The sequence below is a fragment of the Achroia grisella genome, unplaced genomic scaffold (assembly GCF_030625045.1).
Source record: "Achroia grisella isolate CSIRO2021 unplaced genomic scaffold, CSIRO_AGI_Agris_v1 utg359, whole genome shotgun sequence".
Taxonomy (NCBI): Eukaryota; Metazoa; Arthropoda; class Insecta; order Lepidoptera; family Pyralidae; genus Achroia; species Achroia grisella.
This window is the reverse complement of record NW_026712817.1, coordinates 578,678-595,235: the sequence shown is the minus strand read 5'-3', so window position 1 is coordinate 595,235 and position 16,558 is coordinate 578,678. Positions and strand designations below refer to the sequence as shown.

Below are 16,558 nucleotides of genomic sequence, written 5' to 3'. Positions count from 1 at the left end.
GTGAGTACATAATAGTGAATGGCATTGTATTCTTATAATCAATTGTTTTATTTTAACTGTGTACTATATTATACAGGATAAATATATATTTCATTCTATTTCAGTAAGTAATACTATTTATAGTATGTCATTGATAATAAAATAATTGTTTGCGCCACAATTAGTATAAATCCACATCTCGTGTAATAGACAAGGACACTTCACGATCTAGGGCCGAAAGGAGCCGAGTACACCCGCGCCGCTGCTGCGAAGAAAGATGGCGATTTCTGTTCATCTCGTGTCTGAGAAACGCCGCTTGCACATAATTGCGTTGAATCATATCAATCATCAAAGATTTTAATATAAAACTACCAAACTATCAAGGGGTATATGCACTAATTACGCCCCGTGTGTTGTGTGGTGTTCAATTCATCGGTTCCTGCAGCAGCCGCCATAGCAAAATCCAGGTACGCTCGTAACACCTTATTTTGCCCGAATCGTGATCTGTGATGACAGTCTAGTCGAAGGAAAACATCATTTAAATGCCTCAGGACCCGCTTTAACAATAGTTATTAATATTAAAATAAACAATCGAATTTGTAGAGGAAAAGGAAAACAATGTCGCTGCTTGTTTATCAGCTTACTTACTTCTAAACAGTGCAAAGAGTAGATAATATTTTTAAGAAGCTTTACATAGATTATTACATACAAGATATGTAACCGAAGTCCTATAACTATATGCATATACATCTACCGAAAAAACTTCTCGTAATAATAGTAAAATATTACTACCAAATATTTTATGGATGATAATGGAATGATACACACCCTCCTGTGCATAATCAATATCATTACATAGTATAAAACAAAGTCGCTGTTGTTGTCCGTCGGTCCGTCCCTATGTATGCTGAAATGTTTAAAACTACGCAACGGATTTTGAAGCAGTTTTTTTTAATAGATAGTGTGATTCAAGAGGAGGTTTATATATATAATACATGTAACACGTAACCCTGCGAAGCCGGGGCGAGTAGCTAGTTAGTAAGTAAACCTGATTTGTATACGCATAATTTAATATTTGGCTAACGTTCATATTTTTTTAATTTCAGAATTAAAAGTGATACTACGATAGCATATTACGTACACCGCCATCCACAAAAAAAATACATACGAATATAAAACCTACATAAATATTATCTATAACTTATACCTACCTGTAACCGCACTATCCGTTACTAGATATATATATATAGAAGTTCTATATGTACTACAATGGCTTTAGTTCCTAGATTTGAAAAAAAGCCAGGCACTTCTGGTATTTCTGGACAACTATATGAGACGAAATTGTTAACTTTAATTTTCGTCAGAGCTAAAATTTTGTCGGAAATAGAATCGTTCTACCTGGCGTCCAACATCAACGGGATAGGAGCATTTGATGATATAATGTTTATTTGTCATCGTAAAGAACAGAGAGTACCAGAAATATGGTTTATTCAAGCAAAACACAAAGAAAATCCAAACAAAGAAAGATTCAGTGAGGATTTACTGAAATCAGAAAAAGATGCATTTAGTTTGACTAAATACTTTGAAAGCTACTTAACAATTAGAGAAAAATGTAACATATTTGACGAGTTATTAGGATGTAATTTTATTGATGCAAATTATAAATTTGTTATATATACTCCCGCCAAAGAATACTTTTTAAAAAAATTGGTAATTGGATCATCAGAATTTACTGACAGAAATGATATAATTTACACCAGTGACAAAGGAAAGACATTCAAATATGACTACAATGAAGAAGACATAAATTTTCTCACGAAATCTACAATAGTGTCGCTTATTAGACGATTATCTGAGACTTTGGTACAATTTTTCTTAAATAACAATAAAAATTATAAGAACATGATGTCAAACGCAAGCATTAGAAAATATCATGTATTTTTAGCTCAAAACGTTTTCGAATTTCTAGAAAACGAATTTGACGATCATTATTTAGTTAGATTTCGACTAACTTTTTTAAATGATAATAATAAAAATGTAATCACGGAATTAAAACTTAGCATATTAAATCTATACACAAAAAATATAAAAGGTCATACCAAAGAATCAATCATAAATAAACTTCGAGAATTGAGATTTAAAGTGCCGAAAAACTTTGGCAACCTCGATATATGTATAAGAGCAAATGAACAAAATACGAAACAACGATTAAATTACCTGAGTGCAAAAATTATCCAACTATTAAAAAATAAAAATATAACGGTGCATAATATTGTACATATTAACGATAACATGCTTACAGGTAGTAATCCTATTTTGACAGATGGAGATCTGAAAGATAATGAAGGAATCGGGGGATTGATTGGTAATTTACTAATTATAGATAAAGATACAGAAATGTTTAAATTCACGGATACTCCTGACTTATTAAAAGAAAATTCTAAACGAATATATAATAAGTTAATTTTGGCATTACAAAAAGAAGGACTAAATAACTTACATAAATTTAGATTTGAAATTAACGTTACGGACTTTCCTGCATTATTATTGATGAACAAGAATGATAAAATATTAGCCAGGGACTTTTTAAATAATCTCCTATTCTACACAGATCAAGCTAAAGAAAATGAAGTAGAGAAAATAACAAAATTAGAAATGACTGTCAAACGTAATCCTTATGCTATTTATTTAAATCTTCATAACTATATACAAAAATGGTGGATGGAACCCAAAGATTCGAATTATTTAACAAAAGACTGTGCTATATACGAAAACGTATCAGATAAATCAACAGTATGCCAATATACGGTGGCAATCAATATAACTAATTAAGAGTGATAAAACTATTTTGATGCACTTATTAAATGTATGGATTTAACATCTCTAGACTTGTATAGATAATATAATTTATAAGTATAAACCTAGTGCAGTATGAATATTACTAACTATGTAAAAATTAAGTAGTAGGCGTTACACAAGAAGTGCTATCTGAAAGATTTCAACAATAAATATCGATTACTGAGAATGATACGATATGACGCACACTGACCAACATTGTACCTACTAACACTAAAATAAAAAAAAATACTGACATTTATAATCAAGTTTGCTTAATTACAAGATAAATAATTTACAAAAAGTGAAATGACAGATACTAACCGTCTGGTATGAGGTGACTGTTTTTTATTACTCTGTTATTCTGAACTGTTTGTTTCTGATAGTACAGAAATCGACAACAATAATTTTGATTTGATTTAACGTTTAAAACCTAAAATCACCTTTTTATACTAATCTGACTCTTTTGTATTTCAGCCTAACTTGAACTGAACGAGTGACTACGACTTGGCAAAACTTTATATATGTAAAAATACAGGAAATATTATCCCATGTATGCAAAGCATTATAAATTAAAAATTCACTTTTTTTTTTATTTAATATTTTACGGCTCTGGATACAAGTTCTTTTTAGCCCAACATAAAATACAAAACCTAAAAAAAAATTATAATTTCTTCCCAGTGTTAGAAATAAATTTATATAAAATCTTGAATAGTGCAGGCCTTGATAAGATCTCTTCTAAAGACTTCGGTACTTCATTAACATGCTCTTGAATCTCGTGAATGAGTAATAATCTGTCGAGTCCGTATTTTCTACATTTGAATATAATATGATTCAAATCTTCATCTTCATTGCAGTGAGGACATTTTGGGTTGTGAACCATTTTCATTCTGTATAGGTGAGTGCGAGTTTGATTATGACCAAATCTCATACGATTAATAGTCGTGATAAATTGTCTGCTGTCGACGTCTTTATTGTTGTGGTACCAAGGTTTGGCGGGCAGGCTTCCTTGGATCTTGGCATACCATTTTCCCTTATCGTTAGCAATATTTATGTAATAGTTATTCCATAATAATTTTAGAGCATTTTTAAGTGAGCTATAATAGTCGGTGAATGAAACTTTAAACATATTCGAGTGGTCTTCATTATGAACATTCCGAGCAGCTTGATCCGCTATTTCATTTCCAGCAATTCCTTTATGACCAGGTACCCACAAGAATGTTACCTGCTTACCGTTGTTTTTCAGATCATAAATATTTTGTCTGATATTATACAATAAATAGTTTAAATTATATCTAAGAGATATATTTTGTAGAGCTTTTAAAGCACTTTGCGAATCCGTTATTATCATAAAATTTACATCATTTATATTATTTATATGCTGTAATGCTGCATATATAGCATAACATTCAGCAGTAAATATACTACAATTGTTATCTATTTTAAAACATTTTGTTAATTTAAGTTGTGGGTCATAATATGCTGATTTAACATTATCAGAAGTTTTTGAACCATCTATGTATATTCTATAAGAAGCCATATTTTCATTTATCTTATATATATCAGCAATACAGATAATATTATCTATATATATTGATATGTTATTATTTATAAGTGCATCATAATTTATATGATACAAAGGCCAAATTTTACTTTTATATATATTTACAGTTTGAGAATGAATATGCAAAACAATTCTTAATATTTCAGGTAAATAACCAGATAAAAGTTGGTTAAAGTCTACATAAGGGCCTGGTGTAACTGATTCAACAACTTTGGGAGGTATGATTCTATCCAAGACATTATTATTATTAGAAGAAATAAGCTTTAAACAAAATTTCTCTGCTATTTGTAAGCGTCTTAATATTAAAGGGGGGATATTCGCTTCACACTCCATAATATGTATGGGTGTTGAACACATCGCTCCTGTAATTATTCTTAATGCTTTATTTTGTATAATGTCAAGTTTTCGTAGTAAAGTTGGGTTTGTATTCATATATGCTAGGGAGCTGTAGTCAAAATGGCTTCTAACTATACTCTTATATAACATAGACAATGTGCGAGGATCAGAACCCCAGTGAACTCCAGCCAGGGCTTTCAGTATATTAAGACCTTTACATATTACAGATTTTATAATATTATTTATGTGATTGTTGAAAGATAATTTTTGATCTAAATGTATTCCAAGAATCCTGAATTCCTGAATCCATGGCAGCAAAATGTTATTATATAAAATAGGTTGTGAACAATTGTGACTCTTTTTTGAAAATATTAATGCTCCACTTTTACTGGGACTTATAATTAATTTTAATTTATTATGATAGTAATCACAAATTTGTTTTAATGCAATATTTAAATTATTTACAGCAATAGTTACATTATTATTAACACTATATACAAATCATCAGCAAACTGTAAAAAATTTATATTATTATTATTTTGTGTCAAATAATTATTGATTTGACAAGTGTACAAGTTATACAACAAAGGAGAAATAGTAGCACCTTGCATAGTGCCCTTATAAACATATCTAGGTCCATGAATTATGTTGTTGTATTTTACATACATAGTTCTCTCATAAAGAAAATTAAATACCCATTTACAGACTTTGCCTGGTATGCCAATATCATCAAGAATGTGAATCATGATTGAAGGGTCAACATTATCAAATGCACCCTGGATATCTAAGAAAGCACATACTGTAAAGGAATGGCTATGGAAAGAATTTTTTATATCTGCAATTAAAGCAGTAAAACTTTCAGCAGCGCTCCTGCCTTTCCGGAAACCAAATTGTTGAGAAGGTAAAATGTTATTCTTTTCTACATAAAAATCTAATCTTGTTTTGAGCATGTGCTCGAATAGTTTGCCAATACATGATGATAAGGAAATAGGTCTATAGGAATTGTAATCGTCTGGTGGCTTGTCCTGTTTTAGTATTGGTATTACACATTGTGTTTTCCATGTTTGTGGTATATGTTGACAATGCCATAGCAAATTGAAAATATCAAGGAGTAATTTTTTTGCATTTATATGTAAATATCTAACCACTTTATATGGTAAATCATCCAATCCAGGTGCAGTGTCCTTTCGGGACTGTAGTGCTGTTTCAAATTCAAGGAATGAAAATGGTTGAGAAAGAAACTGACAGTTTACATTTCCAATTTTTTTAAATATACTGTTAAGTGATATATTGTCAATCTGCTTTTCAGGAGGGGACAATGGAGCATATTTTTCAATAAATGATGGTATCCATTCATCATTTTTTGGGGATTTATGTACAGGTATGTATTTAAATTTTTTAATATAATTCCAAATAATACTAACAGGCGTATATCTATTAAAAGACTCACACAGTTTTTTCCAACTTTCTTTCTTTTTTATACTTAACATTTTTTTCTTTAAAGCATCTACTTTTTTATAATTAATGTAATTTTCTATTGTGGGGTTAGTTCTATAATAATTTAATGCTTGTTTACTATTTTTGACCATGTCTTTACACTCATCATCCCACCATGGTACTGGTTTTTTATATATATAATGAGATGTTTTCTTTATTTTCGGAATACAGTTGTATTTAATTTTTTCTATAGTGTCAATAAATAGGTTGTAACTGGCTAATGGATTATCTTGATCTAAATTAATACTATTAAATGCCTTTTCAGATTCAGAATGAAACTTGGACCAATCTGCTTTAGAATAAATATACTGTTCTGTGGGAAGTCCTGTATCATATTTTTCTATAGATGTTTGGATATCAATAATAGTAGGATAATGGTAACTGCCCATTGGATCGTCATGGACTCTCCATACACATAATGGTGCTACAGATGGACTAATAACAGAAATATCTATTGCAGACGGTTGATGAGTAGAAGTACCAACTGTAGTTGGAGAACCTGTGTTTAATATGCATAGATCAAATTCATCACACATATTATAAATTTCAGTGCCTCTACTGTTAGTATTGTTACAGCCAAAGGCTACATGATGAGCATTTAGATCACCTGCCAGCATTACTGGTTTAGGAAGCCTTTGTAGTATTTGTTTAAGTTTATTAACTATAAAACGGCCTCTACCACTTTTTGGTGGGGGACAATATGTACATAATATAGATAGGTTACCTAATTGTGTTTTTAATATTATAGCTACAGATTGCATAAAGTCATAAAAAGGTGTGGGAACAATTGTATATTTAAAATCGTTTTTTATTAATATACCTACACCTCCATATCCACCTATACCATTTTGACTTACATAGTTATAACCAGGCATGTTAAAGTGGCAATTCTCTCTTAACCATGTTTCATTTAGTAAGCAAATATCTATATAATTCTCATGAATATAATTAATAAGTAAAGGTTTTTTATTATACATACTTTGTATATTGAATTGAGATATTCTAATAAATGACTTAATCACTTTTAAGACTTTTTATTAATATGTCCTTAATAACTGAGGATGTCAGTGCCCTGCTATCATTTCCTAAGGAGACTAATGCTCCAATAAGACCGTTTAGTACATGATCACTTTTAAGAATTTTTTCAATTAGTTCTTTATTTTCATCTTGTGTACTTGGTAATGGGGATTTTTCCGTAGACGATTTATTATTTATTTTGACTTGAGTATTATTATTGTTTCTAGAACTAGAACGTAATGTGGGGAAGTTAGTGTCATAGTTTTTTGTAATATTGTTTGGGTCAACATTTTTAAAATTCACAGCTTGAGCATATTTAATTTTATTGTTTTTTTCCTCCATTTTATACTTTTTAACAGGACAATCTCGAGAGATAGCAAGGTGTGCTCCACAGTTAATACATTGTTTAATCGTTTCTGCTTTACATTCAGAATAGTGATGATCACCTGCACATATTGAACACTTTTGAGCAGATTTACAAAACTTTGCGCCATGGTTAAATTTGAAACATTTATAGCATTGTAAAAGAGGAGCCATATATTCATATACTCTATATCTAAAGATATCTAAATACACATAGACTGGAAGACTTCCAGACAAAAAAGTCAATCTAACTGAACCAAACGGTTTAACTTCTCCGTCTACTTTTTTTGTAAACCTATTTACACTTATGATCTCATACGGACAGGTAAGCTTTTTAAACAGCTCTTCATTGCTTATACTTGTGGGTACAAACCTGAGCACTCCAATTGTTTCCACAGCTGCTGCTGGAATGTGTGCATGATAGTTGTGCTTATTGAGAAAGTCCTCATTGTTCAAAAAATTATTCGCATTATTTACTTGTTTAAATGTTACACCGACTTTAGTTGCATTAATGCGCTTAATATTAAGCACGCCCTTGACATCATTCTTAAATAGATTGGCCATCACCAGTGGATTTTGGTTTCCAATTTTTTCTCCAATGGAGCTTGTGATAAATACGGTGTATTCGCCACTCACCATTGTGTTTTCTGGAAAGATTCTCTTATAACCAGGTTTTATGTAAGGTTTATAGTAATCATCTGAGGAGGTATCTTGTCTCCTTGCAGTTTTTCGGCCCGGAGGCGGGACGTCGCCGTCCCCCTCAGGCATGATTCTAAGATAGGTATTTAACAACTATATACGACGTAATTATTATCTATATAAGGAAAAATAAACTATTTGCAGTGAAACTAGCAATAAATATAAATATTTTTTGAGAACTATTCAATTCGCGCCTATTTCTTCGAAAAGCCCGCCAATCCTTAAAAATTCACAAGCAGATAATGATGCCAGATTGGGAAATTCTACCCATACTTGTTAGATTTTGTGGCGATAGGGTATTTGAGTTAGATGTAATAATGTAAACTTTTATATATCATACATTAAATAATTATGAGGACTTAGGAAATTATTGGGAAGTAAGCAAGAAGACATCTGGCAACACTAGATTAAAAAAAAACTAACATTATTGTTTGTTTTCATATTTCCTCTTAAACAAATTAAAAAATATCTCTATGTTGAAAATATTGTGACTAAATATTTTTAAACAAGTAATATACATATTTTATTGCACATAAAAACAATCTAATAATGAAACATGGTGAATGTTATGAAAGGTGTCCTGGTCGAATGGTATGTACATATATGTTATTCATACAAACAAATTACAGTAATTTTCTTATTCCTTTATTAACTAAATGAAGTATCTAATAATTAAGTAATAAGTAACGTGTAGAAATTAATTATTTTGAGTACAGAAATAAATGCATGACTAGGTTATGTCAGTACTTTAACAACATAAGTAAACAAACGAAAAGCATCTATCATTTGTTCTCTTCTTTTTTTATTTATCTCTAAATCTCTATAAGTAGTTTTATTGTATTTCAATTATATATAATCAAAATCAGGTGGTATTCCAAAACTCTGGTCAATCACTTCACTTTCCATATGAAAAGTGTTCTTTATGTATGATTTTAGTATGTATATATTTTCTGTCCATCTATTGATTGCCGTTTTAAGATTCTGAAATAAATTTTAAAATCTGTTAGTAATAATAATATTACAAACATATAATACTGTTATTTCTATTAAACATCTACATTATTACCCATCAGCAACCGACCATAAAGATCTGAATCATATTTTTTTAATAGATAAATATGGAGTACTGCACTCAAATGCACTAACGGTATATACTGTCAGAGCCAGTACCAATGGAGGATTGTTATCCTCTACTGTTGTATGTAATCAGATCAGTTACAGGGAAGGGGATTTTTAGTAATGTGGACTAACAACCCCATTGCTAGCAATGTTCCATATCAGGTTGACCTCCATGTGGTTCCCTGTAAAAACCACCATGATAAATTTATAGTGAATTTACCATGACCATGTTAGCACAGGTCATCATTCCATTGGCAACCATTAGAAAAAAATTTGATTAGTAAGACATTTAGCAAATTCTTTTTTAATAATAATAATAAATTTAAATTTAATCATAGTTGATATATAAATGTAGGTCAACCTGACTGACTGATGACCCCATTACTAGCAATGTGGTCTGATAAATACATTTCTACCAATGCAGTTGTCAGTCCACATTAATAACAATCACCTGACCCTCTAATAGAAAGACATTAAGTGGTAACCTTGGTATCACCTAATAATGTGACGACTATAGTGATGTTCATATTATTTACCACTTACCAGGTTGACCACCTTATTTGCGATTCTAATTACATAGAAAAAAATACCTTTACTAACAATCAACTCACCCCTGGCCAGACTGATAAGAATAAAGTTAAATAGCCATACCTCACTATCGGTTTTCAACTGAGCTATATAATCCGGATCTGAATCTCTATACTTCTGCAGCTCTTTCTTAAGTTTCTCCTCTTCTTTTTTCATATTTTCCAAATGTTCCAGTGTTTCCTTTCTCTGATCTGTACACTCACGTCCAACCTTGCAACCAAACACAAATCTTTATATATAAAAATTATGTGTCACATTTTTTGTCTGCAATGGACTCCCTAAACTACTGAACCAATTGCAATTTGATTTGCACATTATGTGCAATTTGATCCAATTTGAAAGATAGGATAGCTTACATCTCAATTTATAGTTGCAATATTATTTTATTCAAGAATCTTAGCCACAGCAATGCATGGCCAGGTCTGCTAGTATATCATATAATTATAAGTAGAGTAAACCCCAACTTTGTATGGCTCTAATTTTCTTATTCATCTCTATTTTTTTATATTATTCTAAGAAGTTAGCTAACTAACTATCAGCCTAAATATACAAATTTAGAAACCTACAACTTTTTTATATAACTATGTATAAATGAAAATTATCTGTTAGAAGCAAAACAACTATATTTATTTCACTTTATATTTATAGTTTAGTCAATATGCTTACCCAAATAAAGTATTTTACTAAGATATATAGTTAAGCAAATAAGTACAGTTGAATTAAATCTCTATCTCTTAAATTAGTTAAAAATATAAAATCAATCTGAATTAGAGGTTTCAATTTTGGCAACTTTTAAACAAAATTGAATTGAACAAAAAAACTATTTATTTACTACATACATCTGTATGTAGTAAATAAATAGTTTCTACAACTGTCTAATCTGTTTAATTCTAACTATTAATCTAAAATTTATTAGTGATGCTAGTTGTGTTCTTCAGATCGACCCTACATATCAGCCCTACCAAGAGAGTTGTAAATTGTGATGTGGAGCTTAATATTATGATCTATGAAACAGTCATTTTTATTTTATTTGTGTATCAGACAATAGGGATACTGATAAAAATGTATGAGGTGCATAAGTAGAGGGAAGTGTATTATTTAATAAATAATTATTGAGTTTCTTTCTACTTTGATTTAAAGATCTTACTGATTCAACAACAATGGCGTCTTCAGTCCTCTTCAGTTTTTTAACACTTTCATCAAATTGACCTTGTAACTCATTCAATTTCCGTTTCTTGGCAGTTCTTGCTTTACTAAACCAATAAAGTTAAATATCAATATATTTCTAAAAACTTACTATTCTTTGCACTATGCTAATATTAAGATTATTTATATTAATCAGTGTAATTTATATCTGTAGTATCGGTAATTTGTACAATTATTAATGAAATATTTATACTCAGCATGTTCATAAAATAGAGGCTAGTGAATTAATGTTAAATTAATATGAGATATAATGTGTCTATTATTTTTATATATAGAAAACCTGCACATACCTTGGAAAAGACCAAAAATACACAGATGTTCCAATCTTCTCAGAATCAACGAGATGATCATCAACCAGGCTTTGTACTACTTCTTTTACTGACTGCATTGTAATGCCCTTCTCTTTTGGTGCTATCTTCTCTAACTCCTAAGACAATATATTTGTATATCATAATTGTATAGACTTGTCACTGCACACTGCTATCCAATGGTAAGGGATTCAATCCCCACACAATACAAACAAATATAGTCATGAGTATATCTGTTTGTGTTGGTCTGGGTGTTATACTATGTATATTATATAAGAAAAATTATAGATTGGAATATGAAACTCATCCAACAACCGAAACAGTTTACAAAGCAAACTTCTTGGTTGCTAAAATAGGTAAGACTGCTTCCTACATATGCAGATGACTTTGTACAAAATCGATGAAAAAATAAATTACATTGTTACAAAGTATAATATACCTTCAACTGAAAGAAGTCCTTGCTCTGATGAAATATTTCAAGCATCCTTGTTTTTTTCTCATCGGCGCTAAGACCACGTTTTTTTGACATTTCTCTCACTTCAATTGCAGTGACCCGGCAATGAAACAATTCCTGCTCCACTTGGATGAAACACTTGCCCTCGGCAGAAAGTTTATACTGCAGGACCTGGATGAGACACATTTATTTATATCTGCTGATATTGTAGAGACATTGCAAGCTCGTGTTGATGATTTGATGGATCAACTTAGCATTCCTGTTCATGACAAGGGACTATAATTAAAATATATTACTAAAAAAATCAATATCTAAAACTAAAATAGCAAAATAAGTAAACATGGCGGCACGAGAATCAGGAAGAGTAAAGGAAGCTGAAAAGAGAAGAACATTAGATGATGCAGCGAGAAAACGCCGAGCTCGAAAAGCTGTAGAAGCTCTAGAACAAGACAATTTTCATGATGACCCTCATGCAGACCTAGTTATGTCGAAAAAGATACCCAAGTTTGCAGATTCCAATGAGAAACCAATTAGAAAGAAGAAAACAAAAAGTGCAGAATATTATAAAATGAGATTCAGAAAGACATTTGCTCAGCTTGTGGAGGAAGATGCTAGTTTCAGACCAGACCCACCTAACTATTTGTCAGCACAAGTACCTCCCTCAAAGTAATTATCCATCCATGCATTAATTTGAAGTAAATAAATTCCTTATTACTCAGTATAAGAAACATTATTACATTATAAAGTAATCTAATTATGACATATTTGAAACAAATAAAGACTTAACACATTTATTAAAAATACATTAAAAGAAACAGTGTTATTTGTCAAGTTTAAATAAGGTCCCATTTTTTAAATATTATATACTTTTACTTTCTAATAACTGCATTTATTCCCAAGTGTTACACTTAATTTACAATAATATATATTATTACTACTCTAGTTATATGGAGAAAAAGCCTGCTAAAAACTATAAGCTTTACAATGTCTCAGATTTTAATTGTAAATAAATATATTGTTCCAGTTTTCCTGATCGACATTTCTGTGCGGTCTGTGGATTTCCTTCAAATTACACGTGCATACCATGCGGAGCAAGATACTGCAGCGTTCGGTGCCTAGGCACCCATCTAGATACCCGGTGTATGAAATGGACAGCGTAAATAATTACAATAAGGATAATTAAACAAAGATACTTATTACTTACCAATATAATGTTTTGTATTATATATCACTAAGTTTTTAATTTCTTCTCTTTTTAATTAATGACTATCACCGTAACAACTAACTTTAATTTATAGGATTTATTCAAACTCTGCTTAATTTAACATTCCCGCTAAAAATAGACTTAACACCATAATAGATAGCCATCTATAACACCACAGATTATATGTTCAATATGTAATATCAGCGCCATCTATTATCGAATAGCTATACTAGCAAGTTTTTAATATTAATCTTGGTAAATGCTACAAGATGGCACTGTTGTCTAAGTAATTATGCAATTTTATTTCTATTCATTCATTAATGGGTTGATTTTTTTTAACATTCACAAAATTATATTATAATTTTACTTAATATAATAATAGTAGTATTATGAATGTAAAAATAATTTTGTTTGTTAGTGTTTATTATCTTTTATCTTTACGGTTTAACCAAAGATGAATCTGGCCATAATTTGCACATTTCTATTATGCGGGTATCAAGCTCGCGACTATGACGTGGCAGTATGTAAACCGTTACACCACTACAAAACATTTAAAACGGCGGCAATAATAATATACGCAATCTGCTCACAAAGTTACGTTAATTGCATAGATATTAAGGCTTACATTATCTTCGCACCTTGAAGACGTTGATAGAGATTCTTTGTTGAAACCCAATGAGCTCCCCATTTCGAAATCACCGGGTGTTGATACAATAGGGGACACGGAACAACAGTGGGATGTAAACACACGGGCACGTGTCGCGTTATCAGACCAGCAGCTGGTGATAACAGCTATTGTACCTACAACTGGCGAATTCGGAACACTTCCTATTGGGGCGTGTACTTACGTTGATCCGGTGGGGTTTCCGCCGAATTGTACAGACACGTCTGTTATTTGATGTTTAATTTTATAATGATGTCAATATTACTAACTTTATTCCCCGGTGCTGTCCGTATAAATTAGGAGAAAATTACCCATATGTTAAGGGTATACTGTACTTGCATACGAAATTTAATCTTATTTTCAAGCTAATTAGATTAATTGCTAGTAATTTACTAAGTATTTAATTTTTTCTTCCATTATCATAATGGAATGCTGCACCCGCCTGCACTAGCGGTGTTTGCAGGCGGGGCACCACTGGAGAATGATAGAATGAATATGAAGTCAGGTCAGTAAGCCCATTGTGACAATTTCACCAGGAATTATCACCATGGTTTTCAGGGGGAACCGCGTGGAAGTCTACATGCTAGCAATGAGTTCATTGGTTCACATTACTAATAATCTCCTTCCCTAAGTATTTCAGTATGATCTTCCATTGTGTTAGCCTTTGGAAAAGCGTGGTATACTTGTATTAGAACATAAAGCAGTGAAATTACAGCATAAGGGGCATAATATGTTAATTCTCCGAAATGGCAACACGTGAGTGGTATGACGAGCGTCACATGATAACGTGATGTCGTGATGCAGTTCATGCTTACATATACGGTTACCATTTACTACTAAGTCGGCAGTCAGCTTATTTGCCATTTTAATTACTGGGCTAACTGATCTGACTTCATACTGCTTCAACTGAGTGCAACATTCTATATTTATTCCTCGTTGTGTTCATTTAAACCAGGTTAGATATAGCATTTTCTTTGCAATTTTATTTAGTAAATGTATATGTACTATCTCGGGACCGCCCATACCATCATTAAGAATATACAAGGTATTAAACATATTTTTACGGGCTGAGATTGAGTTGGTAACAAAAGGCAAATTGTCATACTTGTTTTCTGTTTAAATATGAAATAAAACAAAGAAACGTAATTGTTTAATATCTCATCGTTTATTTTCTCTTTTATAGTCTTCTTTTCATTGTATATTCACTTGGAAATGACATACTGTTCTTTCATATTTAATATTCATTTATATTAATCTAATTAGATAAAATTGCCGGATATATTTTCGATATCTATATATCGATACACATGTTATTTAATAATGTAATTAAAAATAAATTATTTCACTGTGTGTACGTAAAATTACGAAAGAAATTGAACAAAACAGTCTAACAATGGTTGCTTTTTAAAGGTCTACGCAGACAAAGGCATTGTCTCAAGTTTTTATCTGTAATAGTTTGGGTATTACATTACAAAATTGTTACAACGCACATGTGAGCGAGGCAGGAATGTTGTCCTCCGCGGACAGAAAGTCCTCCGTCTGCGCGGGCCCTAATATAGGTACTTTTCCAACAATTTATAATACATAATCACTCTTTTATCATGTGTTTAAATGCTAATTACACTGTATATATTTACAATAATTATCACAATGCATGTTTAAGGCAAACTTAACAATAAGTCTTGACCATTTATTTTACATGAATTTGGGCGAATAAAATATGCAGATATTTATTGAACATAATTAGATGTATTTTTTCTGCATAAAAAATATCATTTTATTATTATTAAGTGAACATTTTACATGTTTATTGTGTAATCAGAAATATTATGTTCAACATTATAAACAAATGAACATTTTTCGGAATAAAACAATCTTATATACAGGGCACTAATTACATATTTACAAAAATGCCTCCCCTAGTGTGGGCACATAATTATATACAATTCTCACTTAAAATTACTGACTCGATTGTAATAAATATTAACATTAAAGCCAAAATACATTTTAGATTTGTTATTTCCGATTTTTCTTCTCCTATTAATACTGGACTGAGGAATGGTTAACATTGAATAGATACTATGCTATTATTTATATAGTAACTAGCGACCGAACTCGGCATCTCACTGGTGTACAGTGGGTCTTTTATTGTTGTCCATTTAGATTATATATATTCTCGTTTTGTTGTTGAAACCATCTCGCATATACTCGGGACTACTGCTGCACATAATCACTAAAACGATTTCTTAAGAACTGAGTCTTTTGTTCATTTAGATTAATTATATTCTCGTTTTGTTGTTGAAGCCATCTCGTATGTATGCGATATTACTGCGGTATCTAATCGCTAGAACGATTTCTTTATGACCCTTTTGGGAGTTCACTATGATGTCATATACATATATTTCGTGTATAAAACGGATTACGCGAATTTTCGATTTTTTTAAAGTCGAAACTCACGGCTATCATTCTAATCTGAAAGGGTATTTGAGGTTGTACAACTATATGCAGTTTTTATATATATAAGTTTTTTCCGATGGAATTCTCTAAATTATAATTAAAATCATATTAAAAAGTTAAGAATACAGCGGAGAAACAGATGAAAGAGCAGCTTTATTTTAAACGGCTAGATATATATTTAAAATATTGTGTTGTCAAACAAAAATACATGATAATTTGTAAAATTTTCTCATACAACAACAACCAAGTTTGAAATGCAAATCAATTT

The 16,558-nt window shown here is 30.8% G+C and overlaps 4 protein-coding genes and 1 long non-coding RNA gene across 6 annotated transcripts; 4 read left to right on the top strand and 1 right to left on the bottom strand.

Annotated features, from left to right (window-relative positions):
• On the top strand, nucleotides 1-3,392 carry LOC131843895 (uncharacterized). The gene is made up of 3 exons (XM_059192676.1): nucleotides 1-446; nucleotides 1,086-3,151; nucleotides 3,292-3,392. Exon 2 carries the CDS (start codon nucleotides 1,249-1,251, stop codon nucleotides 2,809-2,811), a length of 1,563 nt encoding a protein of 520 aa, XP_059048659.1. The 5' UTR covers nucleotides 1-446; nucleotides 1,086-1,248; the 3' UTR covers nucleotides 2,812-3,151; nucleotides 3,292-3,392.
• Nucleotides 3,393-3,494: 102 nt separating this feature from the next.
• LOC131843899 (uncharacterized) lies at nucleotides 3,495-7,222 on the top strand. 2 transcript variants are annotated; one of them, XR_009357564.1, is made up of 5 exons: nucleotides 3,495-3,712; nucleotides 4,525-4,596; nucleotides 5,420-5,615; nucleotides 6,024-6,095; nucleotides 6,477-7,221. It is a non-coding gene; the product is annotated as an uncharacterized LOC131843899 (long non-coding RNA). The 2 variants fall into 2 exon arrangements; XR_009357565.1 differs by lacking the exon at nucleotides 3,495-3,712 and adding an exon at nucleotides 3,720-4,020 and having other exon boundaries at nucleotides 6,477-7,222.
• A 1,309-nt stretch (nucleotides 7,223-8,531) lies between these two features.
• LOC131843898 (general transcription factor IIH subunit 5) lies at nucleotides 8,532-12,247 on the top strand. The gene is made up of 2 exons (XM_059192679.1): nucleotides 8,532-8,881; nucleotides 12,061-12,247. Exons 1-2 carry the CDS (start codon nucleotides 8,847-8,849, stop codon nucleotides 12,245-12,247), a joined length of 222 nt encoding a protein of 73 aa, XP_059048662.1. The 5' UTR covers nucleotides 8,532-8,846.
• On the bottom strand, nucleotides 8,888-12,054 carry LOC131843896 (meiotic nuclear division protein 1 homolog). The gene is made up of 5 exons (XM_059192677.1): nucleotides 11,951-12,054; nucleotides 11,494-11,630; nucleotides 11,145-11,250; nucleotides 10,061-10,207; nucleotides 8,888-9,271 (listed from the first exon to the last, which is right to left on the bottom strand). The coding sequence occupies exons 1-5, from the start codon at nucleotides 12,038-12,040 to the stop codon at nucleotides 9,137-9,139; spliced, it is 615 nt and encodes a 204-aa protein (XP_059048660.1). The 5' UTR covers nucleotides 12,041-12,054; the 3' UTR covers nucleotides 8,888-9,136.
• Nucleotides 12,248-12,305: 58 nt separating the features above from the next.
• LOC131843897 (zinc finger HIT domain-containing protein 1) lies at nucleotides 12,306-13,159 on the top strand. The gene is made up of 2 exons (XM_059192678.1): nucleotides 12,306-12,631; nucleotides 12,990-13,159. The coding sequence occupies exons 1-2, from the start codon at nucleotides 12,306-12,308 to the stop codon at nucleotides 13,123-13,125; spliced, it is 462 nt and encodes a 153-aa protein (XP_059048661.1). The 3' UTR covers nucleotides 13,126-13,159.
• The last annotated feature ends 3,399 nt before the right edge of the window (nucleotides 13,160-16,558 follow it).

Coding starts and splice junctions, on each gene's coding strand:
- LOC131843895 (XM_059192676.1), top strand. CDS start 1,249: ATGGCTTTAGTTCCTAGATTTGAAAAAAAGCCAGGCACTTCTGGTATT.
- LOC131843898 (XM_059192679.1), top strand. CDS start 8,847: ATGGTGAATGTTATGAAAGGTGTCCTGGTCGAATG. Junction 8,882..12,060: donor AAAGGTGTCCTGGTCGAATG/GTATGTACATAT, acceptor CTTCAATTGCAG/TGACCCGGCAATGAAACAAT.
- LOC131843896 (XM_059192677.1), bottom strand. CDS start 12,040: ATGTCAAAAAAACGTGGTCTTAGCGCCGATGAGAAAAAAACAAGGATG. Junction 11,631..11,950: donor AGGACTTCTTTCAGTTGAAG/GTATATTATACT, acceptor ATATTGTCTTAG/GAGTTAGAGAAGATAGCACC. Junction 9,272..10,060: donor AGTTGAAAACCGATAGTGAG/GTATGGCTATTT, acceptor AATTTATTTCAG/AATCTTAAAACGGCAATCAA.
- LOC131843897 (XM_059192678.1), top strand. CDS start 12,306: ATGGCGGCACGAGAATCAGGAAGAGTAAAGGAAGCTGAAAAGAGAAGA. Junction 12,632..12,989: donor GCACAAGTACCTCCCTCAAA/GTAATTATCCAT, acceptor ATATTGTTCCAG/TTTTCCTGATCGACATTTCT.